Source organism: Saccopteryx bilineata, chromosome X (assembly GCF_036850765.1).
Source record: "Saccopteryx bilineata isolate mSacBil1 chromosome X, mSacBil1_pri_phased_curated, whole genome shotgun sequence".
In the NCBI taxonomy this organism is placed as follows: Eukaryota; Metazoa; Chordata; class Mammalia; order Chiroptera; family Emballonuridae; genus Saccopteryx; species Saccopteryx bilineata.
Window position 1 is genome coordinate 127,939,486 of NC_089502.1, and position 21,076 is coordinate 127,960,561.

Here is a 21,076-nt window from a genome sequence, read left to right on the forward strand (position 1 = left end):
TAGATCCTAAAATGCAAAGCTAGAGAGGTCAGTCCCAATTTTTAGGCTAGCTGCCAAACAAACTGTTACTTGCCAATGACTGCTGAGAAAACAAAGTTTCTAGATTTGATTCATTAATTTCAAAACCTTAACTGACAGCAAGGAGAATACTGCATCTGGGGCTCTGACCCAATGCTGCCTCTTCTACATTTCACAGATTCATCACACAAAACACCTAGCGAAGTATGAAACCGGTCAAGATGTTTTTTTCCTTTATATTTTAATTTACAACAAAACTTGACCTAGCCACTCCTGGCTCAAACCAGCAGTGCTGATAGTATGGTCCACTGTCAAGAACACTGTCCTAAGGAAATGTCATTTCCGGCTCTAGCTCTGCCACTAACTAATGTTATGATCTTGGACAAGTCACCTCACACCTGTGACTTCAGTTTCCTTATTTGTGGATTGAGAGAGCTGGTTAAATGCCTCGAGCTAATGTCTTGTCTAACGAGGTGTTTCTCTAGTTCTTTTTATGGAACATCTATATGTAAGGTATTCAGTCTTACAATTGTGTGAACCTATTCTAAGGGTTTCTACTTAGAAATTCCTCGCCCTGGCTGGTTGGCTCAGTGGTAGAGTGTCAGCCCAGTGTGTGGAAGTCACAGGTTTGATTCTCAGTCACGGCACACAGGAGAAGTGGCCATCTACTTCCCCACTTCTCCCCCTTTCTCTCACTCTTTCTCTTCCCCTCCCGCAGCCATGGCTTGAATGAGCAAGTTGGCCCTGAATGCTGAGGATGGCTCCATGGCTTTGTCTCAGATGCTAAAGTTGCTTGGTTGCTGAGCAACAAAGCAGAGGCCCCAGGTACGCAGAACATCAGCCCCAGACAGGGGTGGCCAGGTGGATCCTGATTGGGGAGCATTCAGGAGTCTGTCCCTCCACCTCCCTGCTTCCTACTTGATTAAAAAAAAAGGAAATTCCTCAGCACAATAAGCCTGCCATATGCATTCACTCATATGTATATGAAACAGGAAGAAAGTAATGTGAAAAAGACACTTAATTTCTCTTGAGGGAAAAATCTGCACTCAGAGCTAGGGTTCATGTTTTCTGGCTAAATGAAAATGAAAAATAGAAATATTTCCCATCAGCATGAGAAGTTAGCAGTCTTCATGCATAATAGCAACAACAGAATTCAGGTTGTTTCTGCTTCTCCAAAATGAAACCATTGTTTTCCTGAGTTCAAATGTGACATCGTACTGAAAATCTTTTAAAAACTGTAAAGGTCTGAAAAGATTGTGTAACAGCTTATCAGTGCAGTGAAAGAAACAGGTACTGAGTGGCCTTGGCCAGTTGGCTCAGTGGATAGAGCCAGCCCAGTGTATGGATCTCCCAGTTCGATCCCTTGTCAGGGCACACAGGAGAAGCGACCATTTGCTTCTCTTCCCTTTCCTCTCTCCGTTCTCTTTCTTTCCCTCTCATAGCCAGTGGCTCGATTGGTTCAAGCATGGCCCCAGGTGCTGAAGATAGCTCAACTGGTCCAAGCATCAGCCTCAGGCACTGAGGACGGCTCAGTTGATTAAAGCATCGGCCACAGACAAGGGTTGTTGGTTGGTGCGCATGCGGGAGTTTGTCTCATTCTCCCCTTCTCTCACTTAAAAAGAAAAGAAAGAAATGGGTACTGAGCAAATCAAGAACTCCTAAGAGCTCTCACCCAGCAATCAGAAGACATAGAGAAATAAACTGAAGGACTTTCAGTACTTGTGTTGAACAGAAAGGGCAAGAGGGGACATCCTTGTCGTGATCCTGATCTTAGAGAAAAATATTTCAGCTTTTCACTGGTCCTTCCTCAAGTGGCTTATAAATAGATGGACAAAGCAGAGCACTGAGAAGACTATAAAAGACCAATCTGTAAAAAATAGACAATTGCTGAGTACTGGTGGATCCAGGCTGAGGATGACAGAGGTTCGATGTAAAAATATGCACATATGAAAAAATATTTTTGCAAAAGATCATTAAAGCATTTATATAAGTTTCAGTGTAACACAAAAAGATAAAAAGCTTTTAGTGAATAATTTCAAACATCCCTTCTGCATCACCCAGTCTTGAACCATTTAACCAAATGTAACATAGCAGACCACACTTTGTGAATCTAATTCACCAAGCAAAACTTGGAACTGCCTGTGGTAGTTCATTACTGTAACCAGAAAGTAATAATTTTAATGTAAAGCGGGTCTCAACGAATGAGGTAATTAATATCTTAAGTAGATGTCTCTGTAAAATGTCACCAGCTCATAATGAAGATAACAATATATAATGGAAGGATTCATCAGTGGTCAGAATTACTAATTTTCAATAGACTACATAAGATGTGCATAACACAATGAAAATATGAAAAATTTCATCACTGCCACAAGTAACCTAGTTAGTTAACTGTATGCTATTTGTATCTCTATTATTTTAAGCTGTAAAAGTGAAGAATTTGTAAATCTAAATATATTTTTAAAAATACTCTAAAAGACTGAGTAGACAGCTTCATGCATATACAGAGACCACTGCAGTCAACGACCACTAGGTGGAACATTTACTGCAACATTTAGAGTGACGGCCTGCCAGTTCCCCATGAGCAAAAATGTATCAAGAATCAGTAAGCCAGATGGAAAAAGTCAAGAAGCATAGATTTCACTCACAGTGGGATAAAAAACTGAAAGCAACAACTGAACAAAGAAGAAAAACAAACGAACAAAACCTCACCGCACAGAAAACAACAATACGGTTGTCACCAGAGGAAAAGGGGGGTGGGAGGTGGTAAAAAGTAAAGGAGGTGAAATATATGGTGACAGAAGGACATCGACTTTGAGGGGTGGCCACATAAGCAACATACGGATGCTGTATACAGGATTATACACTTGAAGCCTACGTGATTTTATTAAACCATGTCCCCCAATACATTTCATACAAAACTATTTTTAAAAAAGAATTAGATCTTGAACCATACATTTAAGTGTCATTATTCACTTTGTACTATGTTAAATTCTTAACTCAATTAAACAGCAGTGTTGAGCTGTGACCCATTAAGAAACCGAATGCTTTCATCCAAACTGGACTTCTGGTTCTTACTGACAAGTGCTCCACTCACGAAACCATTGTCTGCCTAGATCTTTTTACCTTCAGGTGCATTCGGTACCATACTTACTTATCCAAGACCTGGGGATCCTCAGGGCTCTTATTTTCATACTCCAGAAGTTCAAGGAAACTCTGCATGTACCTAAAAAAGAACAGTCACTGTATTAGCCATCTACCCAGCATGCATTTCTCCTTTCTCTCTTCCCTAGAGCACCCCACATTTTCACTCCGGGACGTCCCCTCCCCCGCCCCGTGTGGCCCAAGTGTTTCCGGAGAAGCTGATGCCATGAAAAGCTCCTGGGTGGACCGACATTTCTCTGGGTAATCCTATTTCCTTTGTCACTAATTCCTAGATAGCCTGATAGTCCAGGGCTAGGCCTGTTCCTGGGCCGCATACCCCTGGACAGGAGTGGGCATACTGCCTCAATTCAGACCAGTAAAATAGAAGGCTTGCTAGAGGTCTCTGGAGAGAAATCAGCTTGCTCTGCTGTTGTCCAGTTTGCTATGCAGATAGGAAGCCTGGAACTGCTGCAGCTACTCTGTCACCAGGAGGAAATCCAGCCTGAAGATGAAGCCGACACCATGGAAAGCAGGACCGGGATAAGCTCATGAGTCTCTGAATCAAACCAACAGCAAAAGCTCATCCTATGAGCTACACAAGCCAATTCCCTGTTTAAGCCAGGTTTGGCTGGATTTTCTGCTATTTACAAACATCCTAAGTGGCCCACCAAGTCTATAGTTTGATTGCATATAAATTGTAAGAAGCACATGGTATGACTTAGCACACTGAAGCGTGCGCTAAGAACTTAGAAACTAGAACTAAAGAAGGTTCCTTCTCAGAGTTAAATTCTCTTAGACCCTCAGAAACAGCTACGGGATTAAGAACAGCTCCATATCTCAATCAGGGCCAGTTTAAGAAATAATGTGTCTGACATAAAAGTGTAGGGAATGTAGGGAAATGGGCTGCAGAGAGGCACGTTACTGGAGCAGCTACATCCGGACAGGACCAGCTGGATCCGGTGGGGATTTGGAGATTTCAATTACTCAGAGGCATGTGATCTCTGGGGTCTTAACATGTCCTGAAAGAATTATCTCTTATTCTAATTATTTCTAACAATTAATTACACTAATCCTACTAGCCAGCTTTGACAGAGGATGAGGGCACTTAAGCAACTAAAAATGACTGTTAAGCACATAAAAAGACACAAATGGCATTTTATTAATCAGCCTCACTTGAACTTTGTGACAATGCATAATACTAAAGTATGTTCATCCCTGGGTATATTTTTTAAAAGTCTCTGGGCAGATAAGGCCATGGATTATCTATTGCTAAAATCACCAGGTCAAACCATCCTGCGAGGCCACTTTTAAGAAGGGAAAGAAATGACAAGGAAACACAATGCATGCATGATCCTGCCCTAGATTCCTAAATGAGGGGGAGGGGACAATTAATGCAATGAGAACAAGTCCTACATATTAGAAAATATTACTGGATCAGTGTTAAATCCCCAAATTTGATAATCATACTGTGGTTTTCTAAGAGTTGTTCTAGAGCAGGGGTTGGGAACGTATGGCTCGCGAGTCAGATGTGGCTCTTTTGATGGCTTCATCTGGCTCGCAGACAAATCTTTAATAAAAAAAAATAATGTTAAAAATAGAAAACATTCTCACGTATTACAATCCATTCATTTCCTACCGCTCATGTTCATGGCTGCGGGTGGCTGGAGCCAATCACAGCTGTCCTCCGGGACAACACCAAATTTTTATTGGATAATGTGTAATGTACACAGGTCGTTGTATGGCTCTCACGGAATTACATTTTAAAATATGTGGCGTTCATGACTCTCTCAGCCAAAAAGGTTCCCAACCTCTGCTCTAGAGAGATACCTACTAAATTATTTAGGGGTAGTGGGGCATGATGTCTACCATTAATACAATGGTTCAGGGGAAAAATAATGTGTGTATTTTGTGTGTGTGTGTGTGTGTGTGTGTGTGTGTGTGTGTGTATGAATGAAAATGGTTGAATAAATGTTGCCAAATGTTAAGAGATAGTAAATCAGAGTGATGGTTCATAATGGAAATTCTTGCTACTAGTCTTGCAGACCCTTCTGTTAAGTAGAAAATTATTTGAAGATTGAATGTTTAGAAAAAGAAAAGGGGGAAATAACGTGTATGTTTGGATTGGCCATGAAACAGGAATGGTGAGGAGAAACAAAAAAGAGTCAACACAGTAATTTGAGTCTATACTTTGCCAGTAACTCACTTTGAAGCCCCTGAAGAAACTTCTACATAAGTGATAGTAAATGTTTCCTGTCACTGCCACCAGGATGAGGGAACTTGTCATCTAGCCTGCCTAGAACCCCTATCATAGTATCTGCCAAATAGTGCTTATATACTTTCTTCTAGAGATCTCTAATGATGGCCTTGAAGCAATAAAGAAGTCTCATATAGGCCCTGGCTGGCTGGCTCAGTGGATAGAGTGTCAGCTCAGCATATGGGCGTCTGGGCTTTGATTCCTGGTCAGGGCACAAAGGGGAAGTGACTATCTGCTTTTCTCCCCTACTCTCTCTCCCATCTCTCTCTTCCCCTCTTGCAGCCAGTGGCTCAATTTGTTCAAGTGTGGCCCCGGGTGCTGAGGATAGCTTGGCTGGTCTGAGTGTATTGGTGTCAGGTGCTAAAAATAGCTCAGTTGATTTGAGCATCAGCCCCAGATGGGGTTGCCAGGTGGATCCTAGTTGGGGAGCATGTGGGAGTCTGCCTATCACCTCTCCTCTCAAAAAAAAAGAAGAAGAAGAAGAAGAAGTCTTATGCAAACAAGTACTTGCTGCTCCTTCTGAAACAAGCTATGAATTTAGGGTAAAAAGCAACTATGAGATCGAAGCCACAGTAGCCATCTCTCCTGGGTTCCAGGGCCCCCCGTGCCTCCCAGAGTGTGGAGCTGCTTTCTGGCTGGGACAAGGACTGGACACTATATCTCTAAGACCATCCAACAGAGTGATTCTCAGCCCTAAGAATTTAGTATAATACATACAGGGGCAGGCAAAGGTAGGCTTACAGTTGTGAGTACGTGAAACATTTATTCTTGTATTATTATTTATTAATTATCGTATTATCTTCCATAGGAACAACTGTAAACCTACTTTTGCCCACCCTGTGTTACTGAGGAATGACTACTGCATGGCGTTCTCTTTCAGTAGCCTGGCCTCCACTGACCCTCTAAATGCAAGTTAATTAATAGTCCCAATCTCTTTATGTCTGTCCTCATCATTCCCTTCCCCTAAAATGCGCTCCCCGTCTGCCATTTGCAGCCACCCATCAAGGGGCAGTGCAAACCACAGAGGGCACCTGTCCCCGCCTCCAGGCTCCTGGGGCACTCCTGCTGTCCTGGCTCAGAGCATTTTTTGCACCTGCCTCTCGAACTCCAGCTTTCTCCGCAGTGACACCTACCTTTACTTTTATAACACAGAGGAGACCTACACTGTTTCTCTGATATATGTAAGCCTTTTCAAAAAATACAGCAACTCTCTTATATCCTATCATTCACTAACCTCACTCTGCTTACCTAGTTGGTAGTTTACTCACAAATCCAACTTCCTCAATTAAATAGACATGCTTTAAGCATCAGAGCTATATCTGATTAAACTTTAAGTTATTCTTAAGATTCTTCATACTTTTCACAGGGCAAACACAGCATAGCAGGTACTGCTGTTCTCCCAATCTGAGGTCCCTTTAAATGACTTACCATATTCCCCCATGTATAAGACACACCCCTTTCCCCGAAAAATTTGAGGTCTAAAAACTAGGTGCCTCTTATACAGTGGTTGTAGATTTTTTTTTTACTTATATTTCCTGCTTTTTCATGCAGATGAGGAGTTGTATGAATTTTATAATAAATAAAACTTGAGTTCAATAACTTTATGTAATTTTTTTTTCAAATTTCAGGCCCCAAAATTAAGGTGCATCTTATACAATGGGAGTGTCTTATATATGGGGAAATACGGTAATTTGTTCTAAAATTACTGCCTTCCAGAACTTCTTTAAAAGAACCTACAGAAGCAACATGTCCCATCCAGGGGTTATAGAGCTGCACACATGGGCCGCTGCATTGCTATTCCTGTCTAGTTTTCTATCCTTTCCCATGTTTTAAATGAGCCATCACATTTATAAGCAGAGAAATAAAATGTGAAAAGTCAAGGAAGTGTCTCATACAGTTTTGAAGTATTTTCATCAAGACAATTTTAAACTGTCAGTTTAAAAAAAAGTCTTAATTGCCTGGAAAACCCGGCTATCCCAACTGACTCATTCCCATGCAGGTGGTGCGAGTACTTTTAGAAAGAATGGTCCAACGCCAAATGTTCAGAGCATCGTGGGAAGACCCATTTGAAGGCGCATTATTTACTTACCAACTCTGGACCAATCCCACTGATGGGCGGTTAAGCAAATTATCCGGCAGAAGATTAACTTCTCTCATAGTGTTGGCCAGACGCACTGGGAGCTCCTTCCGGAGAAACATGTATGAAGTTTTCTCACATGCATTATCTCTCCCTATTCAAGAGATGAAAAATGTTCCATGATTTACAATCTAACAGATGAAATAATAAATGCTCCCATGGTAGCAGTTCCTGGTTGGGAAGAGAAGATTAATCCTGCAACCTCTGTCTGGTTAAATTTTTATCCTCTGAAATACCAAGTTTAAGAAAATAATTTAATTAGAAGAGCAAAAGAACATTTATTCTAAAAGGTCACCTTGAAAGCAGTTTATTTTTTTCCCTTTAACAGAAATATGTTCCTACGGTTACCAGTGACGATCTAAGTGACCTGAGATACGATCTGAATTTGTTTTCAAATAAACACTGTGGGACGACTGCCAAGTACAAAAGTAGAACATATAAATCCACTCCTGTTCAGAGGGATTTCCAGAAGGCAACAGATCCCTTCATTCCGCAAATATTCACTGACTGTGTTCTTCGATGTGTTTCTTCAGGGACCACCCTGCCACTCAGAGAAGCAGCCACAGACCCCGTCTTGGACCAAGACACAGGACTCAGGCTGTGCCAAAGAAACCAGGTCACAGGTGTTCCCAGAAGCAGAGTGGTCAGTGTGGCATGTCTGAGCAGGAAGGGCACTGCTTTCGGTGTAAAGACAGAGGTCAGGGAGTCTCCTGCTGATTACACTGAGCTGGTTGTGCATCAGATCTATGGAACTAGGACACAGTGAGAGAAAGGTACCCAGCCAGCTGAAAGAGGAGACTAAGCCCCACCCCTGGCTGCCATGTGACCTGAGTAGTCCCTTGACTGGCCCCACCCCAAGTCCCCCCCCAGCCCTGCTGTATACCCAACGATGGCAGTGGGATGGAGGATCTGATAAAAGGACTCGAGCTTTGGGGACAGAAGTGTGCCTGAACCCCAACTCTTCTATTTTGGGGGTAGGATGCCTTTGGTAGCTTTTTAACCCAAGTTTCACTGCCTTGATCCGTAAACTGGGGCTGAAACTTGACTTTGTAAAGACTGTGATGACGTGTGCAGCAACTGACACAGAGCAGGTGCTTAACAAACGTCAGTCCTTCTGTCCTCTGATACTTATGATACTTATGGGTCCCTCTCAAGTGCCTCACACTAGACAGGCCTTCCTGCTGCTCCATGGTCCCTGGAGGCTTCTCGGAAAGGGCAACCACAGGCCGAGGACCCAGACCCGGCCCAGCCACAGGGTGGCTCACTTGCTACTCGGCTTCTCCAAACTCTTCTCATTCCTCCAAATGTGATAAAGGCAGCAAGTTAGAAATTCAGAAGGAAATATAATTTTCTAAAACTTCCAGCCAAGCTTTGGTTTATTCCTTTCCTCTCCCCACCAAATAAGACCAGAAACAAAAGAACCCACTTTGGAAGGTGATCAGTATAACCGTTCTTCCCCCCATTAGCCCCTTACTCGCACATTATCCATTTTGAAGAATAGTACTGAGGAGTCCATCCCTTCTCTCGTTATAAGTGAGTATATCCAAGGCCTTTGGTAAATCTTTAATCGATGACTCTGTTTTTCATTTTCCCCTAAGGGAAATACTCATTCCAAGAAAGGAAATTTGCAGCAATGACCTTCCAACATCCACTCCAAACACATTTAATTAATTAATTAATTTTTGAGAGAGACAGAGAGAGGGACAGATAGGGGCAAACGAACAGGAAGGGAGAGAGATGAGAAGCATCACTTCTTCGTTGCAGCACCTTTGCTGTTCACTGATTGCTTTCTCATATGTGCCTTGACCGGGTAACTACAGCAGACCAAGTGACCTCTTGCTCAAGCCAGCAACCTTGAGCTCGAGCTAGCAACCTTGGGCTTCAAGCCAGCAACCTTTGGGTTCAAGCCAGTGACCATGGATTCATGCCAATGATCCCACACTCAAGCTAGTGACGTCATGCTGAAGCTGGTGAGCCCATACTCAAGCCGGCAACCTTGGGGTTTCGAACCTGGGACCTCAGTGTCCCAGGCCAACACTCTATCCATTATGCCACCACCTGGTCAATTTGGCCTTAGGAGATTAACATTTAAAATGACTCTTGATATTCCCTGGCCAGGGAGCTCAGTTGGTTAGAGTATGGTCCTGATAAGCCAAGGTTGCAGCTTTGATCCCTGGTCAGTGCATACACAAGAATCAACCAATAAATGCACAAATAAATGGAACAACAAATTGATATTTCTCACTCACTCAATAAATTAAAAAATTAAAGATTCTCATTGCTTTGCTTTAGATAATATATATCCATTCCTAAAATGTTCTATATAAAAATAATTTTTATAGGTGAATCATTTTAAATGCATTTAAAATGATGATATTTAAACAATTCATAGACAGACTAATAGAGAGTAGGCTGACAGCTGTCAAGCAGGGTTGGAGGCTTCATAGGGGAGTGTAGGGATTGAGCAAAAAAAAAGAGAACAAAACTCATGGACACAGACAACACTGGGGTAATTGCTGGGTGGAGGAAGAGATGGGCATATGGGGGATGAACTGCGATAGAAGCACGTAGATGACCTGGGTGGGGCATGAACACGCAACACGGTGCACAGAGATGTGTTGTAGAACTGTGTACCTGAACCCTGTATAATTTTGTTAACCAGGGTCACTCCCAATAAATTCAATAAAAAGGAAAACTAAAAAAAAATTTAAAGAAAAAAAGATGGTTTAATGTATTGCTGGATCTGGTTTGCTAATATTTTTGTTAAGGATTTTAGCATCTATGTTTATCAGGGATGTTGGCTTATATTTTTCTTTATTTGTAATGTCTTTATCTGGTTTTGGAATTAGGAGAATGCTGGCCTCGTAAAATGAGCTTGGGAGTCTTTCCTCCTCTTAATTTTTTCGGAAAAGTTTGAGAAAGATAGGAGTTAGTTCAGCTGATCTAGTGCGTCATTTAAGGCCACCATTACCTTGCTGCCTTTCTGACTGGAAGGATCTATCTATTGATGTCAATGGGGTATTAAAACCCCCTACTATCACTGTATTGTTGTCTAGCTCCCCCTTTATGTTCATCAAGACTTCCTTTACAGGCCCTGGCCAAGTTGCTCTGTGAATAAAGCGTCAATCTTGTGCACTGATACTGCAAGTTCAATTCCCCATCAGAGCATGTACAAGAGGCAATCAATGAGTGCAGAACTAAATGGAACAACTAAGTGGAACGAGTTGATTGATGCTTCTCTCTCTTTCTCTCCCCCTCCCTCTACTCTCCCTTCCTCTCTCTCTCTCAAATCAATGGAAATTTTTTTAATTAAAAAAAAAAAGATTTGCTTTACATATTTAGGTACTCCTACATTAGGTGCATAAATGTTTACACCAGGTGTCCCCAAACTTTTTTACACAGGGGGCCAGTTCACTGTCCCTCAGACCGCTGGAGGGCCGCCACATACAGTGCTCCTCTCACTGACCACCAATGAAAGAGGTGCCCCTTCCGGAAGTACGGTGGGGGCGGATAAATGGCCTCAGGGGGCTGCATGCAGCCTGCGGGCTGTAGTTTGGGGACGCCTGGTTTACAAGGATAATATCCTCTTGCTGGACTGCTCCCTTTCTCATTATGTACTATCCTTGTTGTACCAAAGGTCCTTTAAACCAGTGGTTTTCAACCTTTTTACACTTGGGGACCAGTGAAAATAGAAGAATTATTTTGGGAACTACTAAGGCAGAAATCACCCTGAGCATAAGGAAACTCCACTAAGGTCATTGGGGTCTATAATTTCATACAATATCAGAGTGGTTAACTCTTTCATGGACTAGCATGAAATTTCTGGTGGACTCCTCCACAAACTGGCGGTTGAAAACACTGCCTTAAACTGCTATCATTTTTTAAAATTATTTTTTCTTGGGCCCTGGCCAGTTGGCTCAGCAGTAGAGCATTGGCGTGGCATGTGGAAGTCTCGGGTTCAATTCCCAGCCAGGGCACACAAGAGAAGCTCCCATCTGCTTCTTCACCCATCCCCCTCTCCTTTATCTCTATCCCTCCCTCAGCCAAGGCTCCATTGCAGCAAAGTTGGCCCAGGCACTGAGGGTGGCTCCATGGCCCCTGCCTCAGGCACTAGAATGGCACAAGTTGCAATGGAGCAATGCCCCAGATGGGCAAAGCATCGCCCCCTAGTGGGCTTGCCTGGTGGATCCTGGTTGGGTGCATGCGGGAGTCTGTCTCTCTGCCTCCCCTGCTTCTCATTTCAGAAAAATACCAAAAAAATAATATACATTAATTAGTTAGTTAATTAATTAAAATTCTTTTTTCTTTTTGCTCCTCTGATTGGGTGTTTTCTGCTGCCTTGTCTTGCAAACCACTGGTCCAATCCTCTGCTTCACCTAACCTACTGCTTATTTCTTCTAATGTATTCTTCATTTCTAACTTTTTCTTATGGTTTCTAAGGCCTTTTTTAATGCTGTTTTCTTGCTAAGATCCTTGAGAATCCTTGTAACCATTTTTTTTTTTAACTCTACGTCTGATGAATTGCTTGCCTTCATCTCATTTAGCTCTTTTTCTGGAGATTTCTCCTGTTCTTTCATTGGAGGCCTACTCCTTTGTCTCCCCATTTTGGCTGCTCTTTGTGTATATTTCTATATATTGATAGGGTAGCATTATGTAGTAGATGTCCTGTGAAACCCAGTGGTGCAGTCTTCTTGATGACCTGAGCTGGGTGCTCCAGGAATGTCCCTTGTGTGGGTTATGTGGGCCTCCCTGTTGTAATTGTGTCTTGACAACTACTGGCCCATTTGCACTTGGGCTTGACCCTCAGGCTGGCTGACTGTGAGGCTCAACCCCAACCACAGTGTAAGAGCCACTGTGCAGGTGCTGACCACACAAAGCAGAATTCGCCTCTGCAGGGCCTGGTGCCTGCCGAGAACTCCCTTTGGATATGTTGCTTATGAAGCTAACTGCATCCTGCTCCGATGTTGCCTGAAGCTGACCACTGGGTGTGTTAGTTCTGGGCCTCTTGGGAGGGACTCTGGTGCAGGTCAAGGTCAGACGCTGTCTGTGACTGGCCCTGGGCAATCTGTTTGGAGCTACAAAGTGATCCACAGTTTGTGGCTGCCTTTGCTGGGCCTGGGTGCACATGGGAGGGATCAAACTGTGGAGCAAGGCCGGCTTCTACTAGCACCAGTCCCAGTGGCAGATCAGGAAAAGTCCCAAGGCACCACAAGATACGCTTCTGCCTGCCTCCACCTGCTGGCTGCCTGTTAGGCTCAGTCACTGAGAGCCTCTGGCGGAACTCGAGTTGCATGAGGAAGGTTCCCAGTGAGTCCCCAGGTAGGGCGAGTGGTGTTCACCAGACTGATACAGGTTCAAACTCAGCGCCAGTGCCAGCTCTGGGGCCACTCAGCAAATGTCCCAGAGTATACTAAGTCCAAGTGCCTCCCACTGGGTGCTCGCACACCTTTGTGGAGGGGTGGAGTCTCAGGGAGTTATCAGGGTGAGGCCAGCAGTCTGTCAGATCGAAACAGACCAAGATTTGGCCATGGGAAGGGAGGGCTCTGCACCTGTCAGGCATATGAGGGGAGAATGGCCCCAGTGCTAGAGCCACACAATCCAGTCTGTCCCAGATTCTGCCAGGATCCTGATTTCAGCAGGGTGTGGCTGCGAGAGGTCAGGAGGATGGGGCTAGTGGATCTCCCATGAGGGGGAGGTGCCAGTCAGGCTTTGGGGAAGGTGGGTAGAGTGGCTCCCACTCAGTCTGTCCTGGATTCTCCCCAAACCTCAGCAGGGTGGAGCCACCAGGAGTCGGGGGGGGGGTGAGCAGATCTCCAGTGAGTGGGAGGCGCCAGTCATGTTCAGGGAAAAGTAGGAGAAATGGCCTCCACCCCAAAGCCACAAACTCAGTCACTGACACCTCCTGAGTCTGCCCAGACCTCTATACCCAGGTCCAGGCAACTGACTCAACAGGGCACAAACTCCACAGGGTGGCTGACAGGGAGTCCTGAGGCTCAGGCATCTGCTTCCCCTCCCCCCAGGTTGATGTCCTATGGAGGAAAGTGCTCACCCAAGAAAGATGGTGTCTGTGGTATAGGAGAATGACTCAGCACAGGGATCCTGCTGGCTGTCCCTTTAGCTCTCTTCCCAGAGCCACAAAACCCAGTCTCTCCTCACAGGACGCTAGCCCACTCTACCCTCCCTCCATTGAAGCCCAGGATAAGTGGTTATGAATGAGATTTTGTGCACTGGCCCTTTAAGAGGGCACCTATGTCTCTAGTGGACTCTTGTCTCTCCCTGGCAAACAGACTCCCCACTGATTTACACAGCCAGATATTATTTACATGCCTCTTCCCGGCTCTGGTCTGGGAAGCCAAACTATGGTTAAGACCCCACACTTCTCGGGGGGAATATTTGCAGTTAGATATTCCTCTGGAATCTGAGCCACTGCCTTTGGGAGCGGGGCCTGCCCTTTTTGTGTCTCTGCCCTTCCTGCCAGCCTTGATATGGCTTTTTCTGTAAACCTTTGGTTATAAGACTTCTCTTTAGCTAGTCTTCAGTTAGTTCTTTGGGTTGATTGCCTTATATTTTAGTTGTAATTCTAGTTTGATCCTGGGAGGTGGTGAGTACAGCATCCACCTACTCTGCTGCCATCTTGGATCTCCTGAAAGGACCTTTTTTTTTAAGTTCAAAAGAAATGCCAACATTCTCGCCATAGGAAAAGTGAGTTAGGGAATGAGGAAGAAAAAGTACCCTGTGGTGTTAAATCAGACTGGGATAATCAGTATGAACTCAGGAAAAAATTAGCTGAGTTTTTTGGTAGTAAACTTTTACATGTTTCAATTTCCATGTAAATTGAAATTTACATGGAATATCTGGAGCAGCATATCTGGAGCAGCAAATTAGAAGTACATGGGTAGGAAAAAGAGGAAGGGCAGTGAGAGGTGAGAATGGGCTGGCAGGCGCGGTGGCAAGGGTCAGTAAGGTCCACATCTGTTCTGGAAAACCACAAGGCTAGATGGTTTAGGAATTTAAACGTTTTCAGATTTTAGGAAGGTAAAAAGCATGTACATCCATTGTGTAATACAGTCTATTACACAGGCACAACATAGCTGTAGTGAAATTTAAGCACATCTATACTGAGCAGGATAAAGACTATGATCTCAAGTCAGGCGGGGCCAGGTTTTGCCACCAAAGATATATATGTATGTATCATATACATAGATATACACACACATACATACATGTGTATGTATACACGTATATATGTATATATGTGTAATATACATATAATACATAGATATGTATCTATATATACACACATATATACATAGGTATGTATATATACACATATATACATAAATATGTATATGTATACATGTACGTATGTATATATATAAAAGAACCTCAATTTTCAAAACTTCTTGGACATCACAATTCAGATATAAGATTGCTGTCCTGAAGAAAAGTAAAACCAAGATCAAGTGCCAGAGACAGACTTGGGTTTGAATTCTGACTCAAGTACCCACTAGCTTCATGAACACAGACAAAAGTCATTACACTCCTAAGCCTCAGTGTCACCAATAAGAACAGTACCTCTTTGTAGAGGCTGTGTTGAGGGTGAAAAATTGCCTAACATTCAATATTAACAAATTCTTAAAATGTAGAAGAGGGGGCTCATTAAAGAGCAACCACTACCAATGCCAATGATGATGAAACGAACCCGCCTGAGGCTTCGTGTGCCAGATCGAATAGGACTGACACTGGCTGACCCCAGACAGCCTGTTTACATTCTGGCTCAGCGTGTCACCTGTGCTCATTTGATGATTCTACATAATTAAAAAAGGATTAAATAATGTTCTGAGTTCCCAGCACCCCTTCAATTCATTTTAAAATAAAAGGCCTGTTGCTTACATTTGTCAACTCTGCACTAACGAGAAAACTCAACTACTCTTGTGGTATGGGCTAAGATGACCAAGTTCGCGGAGCATTTCTGCTAGCCTTCTTGGATTATCAGCCTTTTCTAAATGGGTGCAGAGGGCAACATGATTTTATTTCTCTATACATCCCCCAATCAGAGGCCTCGCCTATGGCACCTTCTCAGCAATTTACTGGAGAACAGAGAACACTTTCAGAAGTTTGTAATTTTAAAAAAGAATACCTGAAAACCCTCAGGTTTTGCCTCCTACATTCTAATTAAGCTTTCGAGACAAATTCTTTGTACTCAGATACCTTAATTATACATCAGTTTAAACGGGGGAGAAGTCTTTCATTGTTAATTAGCCACTCTAAAAATAAGTAATTCCTGACTTTTTTTAAACCTTCCTGTGGTTTTCTTCATATAAGTTGAAAGTATTTTATCCGCTCCATTAATGCTGGATACCTAGTTTAAATCAAAAGGTTCCAATAAACATTTTTAAAATAAATGTACCCCCAAAAACCACCTTTTGCTTTTAATTGAATGTCCTCTCTAAAAGGTTCTGTTTCTGTAAGCCTTTTGCCATACTATTTTCCAGGTATTCTTTCCAGTTATTTGACTTCATTTTTTCCCTACTTATGTGGATTTTCTACATTTCTTAATTTTGATTTTCTATTTTTATTCTGCTTTTCTCTAAATACTTTATCTTATTCAAATTTACCAATTACATTATTCCCTGGTATCAGTTCCAAAGATGCCAAGGAGTGAGAGAAGGACATGGAAAATTCTGACTCCAGTGAACACAAATTAGTCACTGGCTTTCATATACTCCTGCGGATTGCTTCAGTCCTTCCTCCTCTGATGACCCTTTCATTCTCTTCAGTTTCCTGTTTGTTTTTCATACTTTGCCCTTTCATTGAAAAGTTGGAGACAGTGACTACATTTGCAAAAGGTCTGATTTGCTTTGCTGAGAAAGGCTCCAAATAGCTTTCCATTCTTTAAGATACAGAATCAATTGGACACAGAAACACAAATGACTTTCGATTTAATGCAGGGAGCCCTCTTAGTGATGGTCACCATAAGGAAGGAGCATTTGACTAACCTTCTGAGAGCAAGAATTATAGTAGTTCAGAGTTATTATTTGTTATACTTGGTTTCCACAGCGCCCTGTATTTCTATGTCTGGTGAATCTTTGATCCTCTTTTTGACTAATTGACAGGAAGCAGGAAAATAAAACAATCATTTCTTCAGTTAGTGAAGTGATCTGATGATATGCCTTATAGGATAAGCTGAGGGCTGAGAAACTTCAGAGCCAAATGCAGAGGGTCCACCTGGATCACTCGAAAGCTGTCTGGCTTTCAGCTTTGACACTGGCGGGGGTTGGTTCGGGAGGAGTAATGGAACCGGGAGTGGAGAAGAAGAGCGACAAATAGGAAAATTACTAGCAAGGCACTAAAACCCAACAGAATGATCCATTCATTCAGATAACGTTGCTTTTTCTAAATACTGTCAATTGAATGTTTGAGTTTCCAATGTATTTTTACCATTAACCACATTAAAATGGATAAAATACAACTAAGAGGATGGCATTTTAAGGGCAGCTCTGATTTTTCCCGGTTATAAGATTTTAATCTTTTGGAAACAATGAATTTTGGAATCATAAGTAATTAATTCTTGGATTTATGAGGGCTACATGATGATTAATTGAATAGACCTTCAAAGAAACAACCTAAATTGTGAATGGAGAACTATCAAATGGCCATGAATATCCTTCAAAAGAATCTCTTATTTTTTTTCTTCTTTTCCAAGTGAGAGGAGGGGAGATGACAGACTCCTGCATGTGCCCAACTGGGATTCACCCAGCAATCCCTGTCTAGGATCAATGCTCTGCCCATCTGGGGCCATGCTTGCAACTGAGCTATTTTTAGTGCCTGAGGCAGAGGTGCCACGGAGCCATCCTCAGCACTAGGGGCCGACGTACTCAAACCAATCAAGCCATGGCTGTGCAAAAGGAAAGGGGGGGGGGGAGAGAGAGAGAGAGAGAGAGAGAGAGAGAGAGAGAGAGAGAGAAAGAGAGAGAAAGGGAAGCAGATGGTTGCTTCTCCTGTGTGCCCTGACCAGGAATCAAACCCGGGACATCCACACAAATCTTTTTTTTTTTTAGCTTCATTTATACTTTAAAAATGTTTGCTTTACTCCAAGTCCAGAAGTACCATTTCACCGCTTGAGAAGTTTAACAGTTTTCCTTTGTTTGGGAAAACTTATTCCTGAATTTAAAAAGAAATCAAAATAGGCAGTAGATTTGGGGTCTACCAGATATGAGGCTGCCCTCACTCTAGAATAGACCTTGTTATTGTTACTAGCGTTATTATTAACAGGAAGCCAGGAAGTTCAAAGCCAAGACTGGGTGGGGGTTTCACACATACCTCATGCCCTATCACATTCAATGCCCCAACAATACCCAGAGACTACACTACTTCTTTTGGCCCAACGTCCACTTTATTATGCTCACAGACGCTGTGGGTCAGGGATTCAGACAGGACACCAGAGGGATGGTTTGTCTGGGATCTCAGCTGGGAAGACTCAAAATGCTGAGGAAATGACTACGCCATGAGGACGAGGGACTGGAAGTATCCGAAGGTTTCCTACTAAAAGTTGGACCTACCAGTACTGCCTACCGAAGCACTGCTGGCTGGCCTCTGGGGGCTTCTACACAGCATAGCAGCCTTGGGCTAGATGGAGTCTTGTATGGGTTCAATAAACAAGGTGGAAGGTACACGGCCTTTCACGACTCAGCCTCGGACATCACACAGCTAGCCCCCTTCTGCCATGCCCTTCCAGTCAAAGCAGCCACAGCCCGCCAAGACGCCAGGGCAAGGGGGTCAGACTCCCCCTTCCTGATGGAGGGATGGCGAAGGCACACCATGAAAAGCATCATCATGGCTATCCTTGGAAAATGACATCAAGATGTTCATGAAGAAGTGTAGATGATTTCTCAAATTACATTTTAAAGCATTCTTCTATTGCCTGAATTTGTTTGTTTTTTTCCCCCATTTATTTATCTTAGTTTCTTTCTTGCTGTGGACTTCCCTTACATGTCTGGTGACCCCTGCATATTTGAGACTAAGTGAGCACCCAAAACACTTGATTACACAGGGCTTTTGGGTGGGGGTCCTAACACCACCCCAGCTTTCCTTACATTCAGGGTTGTTAGAGAAGCAGCTCTCTTTTGCCCTTCACTTTGCCCGGGGTAACTGCCTGCCTAATAATGTCCCGATGGTCAGGGCAGAGGGCGACCCTTCTGTCTATAGACTTTGTTTATTCTCCAGTGTGATACAGTTATCACACTGGGGCGTGGATGGGGTGGGGAGAGCTAAAGGCAGATACAGGAGTCCTCACTTAATGTCGTTAATAGGTTCTGCAACTTTTGGTGGAAAGACAGATAACATACCCATTTTACCACAGGCTAACTGATATAGACAAGGTTCCTATGGCGTCTCATCAACATTATGATGAAACATTATTCAAAGACCTGCTGCTGAATGGCAAACTTAACTGGTGAATCTGAGTGCTAGATGTGTTCACTTTTCACTTTATGGTTCTTACAACTTTTCCTGAGGTCAGCAATTTTTCCAAATAAAGGGTTTGGGAAGGACAAAACAACCTAAATAGCCAATTATAAGGGAATAGCAAAATAAATTACCATATTGTATATTTACATGGGGAAATATGCAGTCATTACAGAGTGTTCTTAAAGAACAGCCTTCTAAAAAAGCTTTTCCTATAACTAGAGCCAGTGTTATTTTATAAAAACCTATTAGAGCCATTCTACTCTTTAAAAAAAATAAAGAAAAAAGAGAAATAATACAACCTCATAGGAAGGTGCTATTATAAGCAGCCCCTCCTCATGGTGTCTGAAGCCTGTGCTTCATGTAATGATTCGTGTTGTTGTTATGGAAACAGAGGGGACAGGGCGGCTGTGCTGGGGCCCTTCAAATTAAGGGAGGAGAGGGCTGCAGATCTCATCCTGCAGGGCCCCTGAGTCTGTGCTGAGGGAAAGTAAGTGGTGATCCTCCCTTCAAGAGCCCTGTTTCCTTTTTTGCCTGACCAGGCCGTGGCGCAGTGGATAGAGCGTCGGACTGGGATGCAGAGGACCCAGGTTCGAGACCCCAAGCTCGCCAGCTTGAGCGCGGGCTCATCTGGTTTGAGCAAAAAGCCTACCAGCTTGAACCCAAGGTTGCTGGGTCCAACAAGGGGTTACTCGGTCTGCTGAAGGCTCGCGGTCAAGGCACATATGAGAAAGCAATCAATGAACAACTAAGGTGTTGCAATGCGTAATGAAAAACTGATGACTGATGCTTCTCATCTCTCTCTGTTCCTGTCTGTCTGTCCCTGTCTATCTCTCTCTCTGACTCATTATCTGTCTCTGTAAAAAAAAAAAAAAAAAAAAAAGCAAAAAAGAGCCCTGTTTCCTCTTTTGAAACGTATGCCCGCAAACAGACTAGTGAGGAACCTGCCCCTCTGTATACCAGATAAGGCCAAAGCAAGCTATAAATGGACTTCACTGTAGGCCCACAATGTGTGCCCACTGTGAGCGCAACCTCTCTGCCATCGCCCCCAATCAATGAGCTCTACAGCCTGTGGGTCCCAGGATTGTTCAGAAAATGGAAGAGTCCATTAGCACACTACCTGGCACTTTGTAGGTGCTTAGTGTGTCCGTAAAGTCATGGTACACTTTTGACAGGTCACAGGAAAGCAAGAAAAGATAATAGAAATGTGAAATCTGCACCAAATAAAAGGGAAACTCTCCCAGTTTTATACCTATTCAGTGCAGTTCTATGTGGGCTCACGTACAGATTTTTTAGGGCTCCTTAGGTAGCTATCCCATATAGCCTCTACAGACTCGTCACTGACTGATGGCCTACCAGAACGGGGTTTCTCCACCAAACTGCCGGTTTCCTTCAACTGCTTATCCCACTGAGTAATGTTATTCCTATGTGGTGGCAATTCGTTATAAATGCGCCAATATTCAAGTTGCACTTTGGTCACGGATTGGAATTTAGCGAGCCACAGAACACACTGAACTTTCCTCTGTACCGAACACATCTCGACTGGCATGGCTGTGGGCTGCTCTGCTGTACACACGGTGTTATGTCATCACCTGCACATGCGCACATGCTGTCACATGATCCTACAGAAACTGGGAGGGTTTTCCTTTTATTTGGTGCAGATTTCACATTTCTATCATCTTTTGTTGCTTTCCTGTGACGAGTCAAAAGTGCACCATGACTTTACGAACACACTGTATTTACTGATTAGAACTGAAAATTAAAATACCTAGCAAGTTTCAATATAAACTTACTGTAACAAATAAAATTCAGTGGTTCAAGCTAACACTGGCTGGCAATGGTGAATTCCTCTTATAGACAGATCATTGCAATATATATATATATGATTAGGTGTATTGATATCCTTAGAGGTAGGGGAAGAGCAAAAAGTTGATAGGAAGGTGGTAATATGGTGATGGTAACTTAACATGGTGTGCTCAGCCAGAGAGCGGAGAGAACAGGCTTGAATGTGTTCAGAACTGATATCACAAAAAGAGCTTTGACCAGCAAGAATATAT

At 43.2% G+C, this 21,076-nt stretch overlaps 1 protein-coding gene across 1 annotated transcript in view; it reads right to left on the reverse strand.

The window, feature by feature from the left end:
• Positions 1–21,076, reverse strand: part of PDK3 (pyruvate dehydrogenase kinase 3) — a 92,283-nt gene that overhangs the window by 54,858 nt on the left and 16,349 nt on the right. The window contains exons 2-3 of the mRNA XM_066250276.1: positions 7,506–7,647; positions 3,173–3,244 (exon numbers count right to left, since the gene is read on the reverse strand). Coding sequence (XP_066106373.1) covers positions 3,173–3,244; positions 7,506–7,647 — 214 coding nt within the window. The remainder of the gene's footprint in view (positions 1–3,172; positions 3,245–7,505; positions 7,648–21,076) is intronic.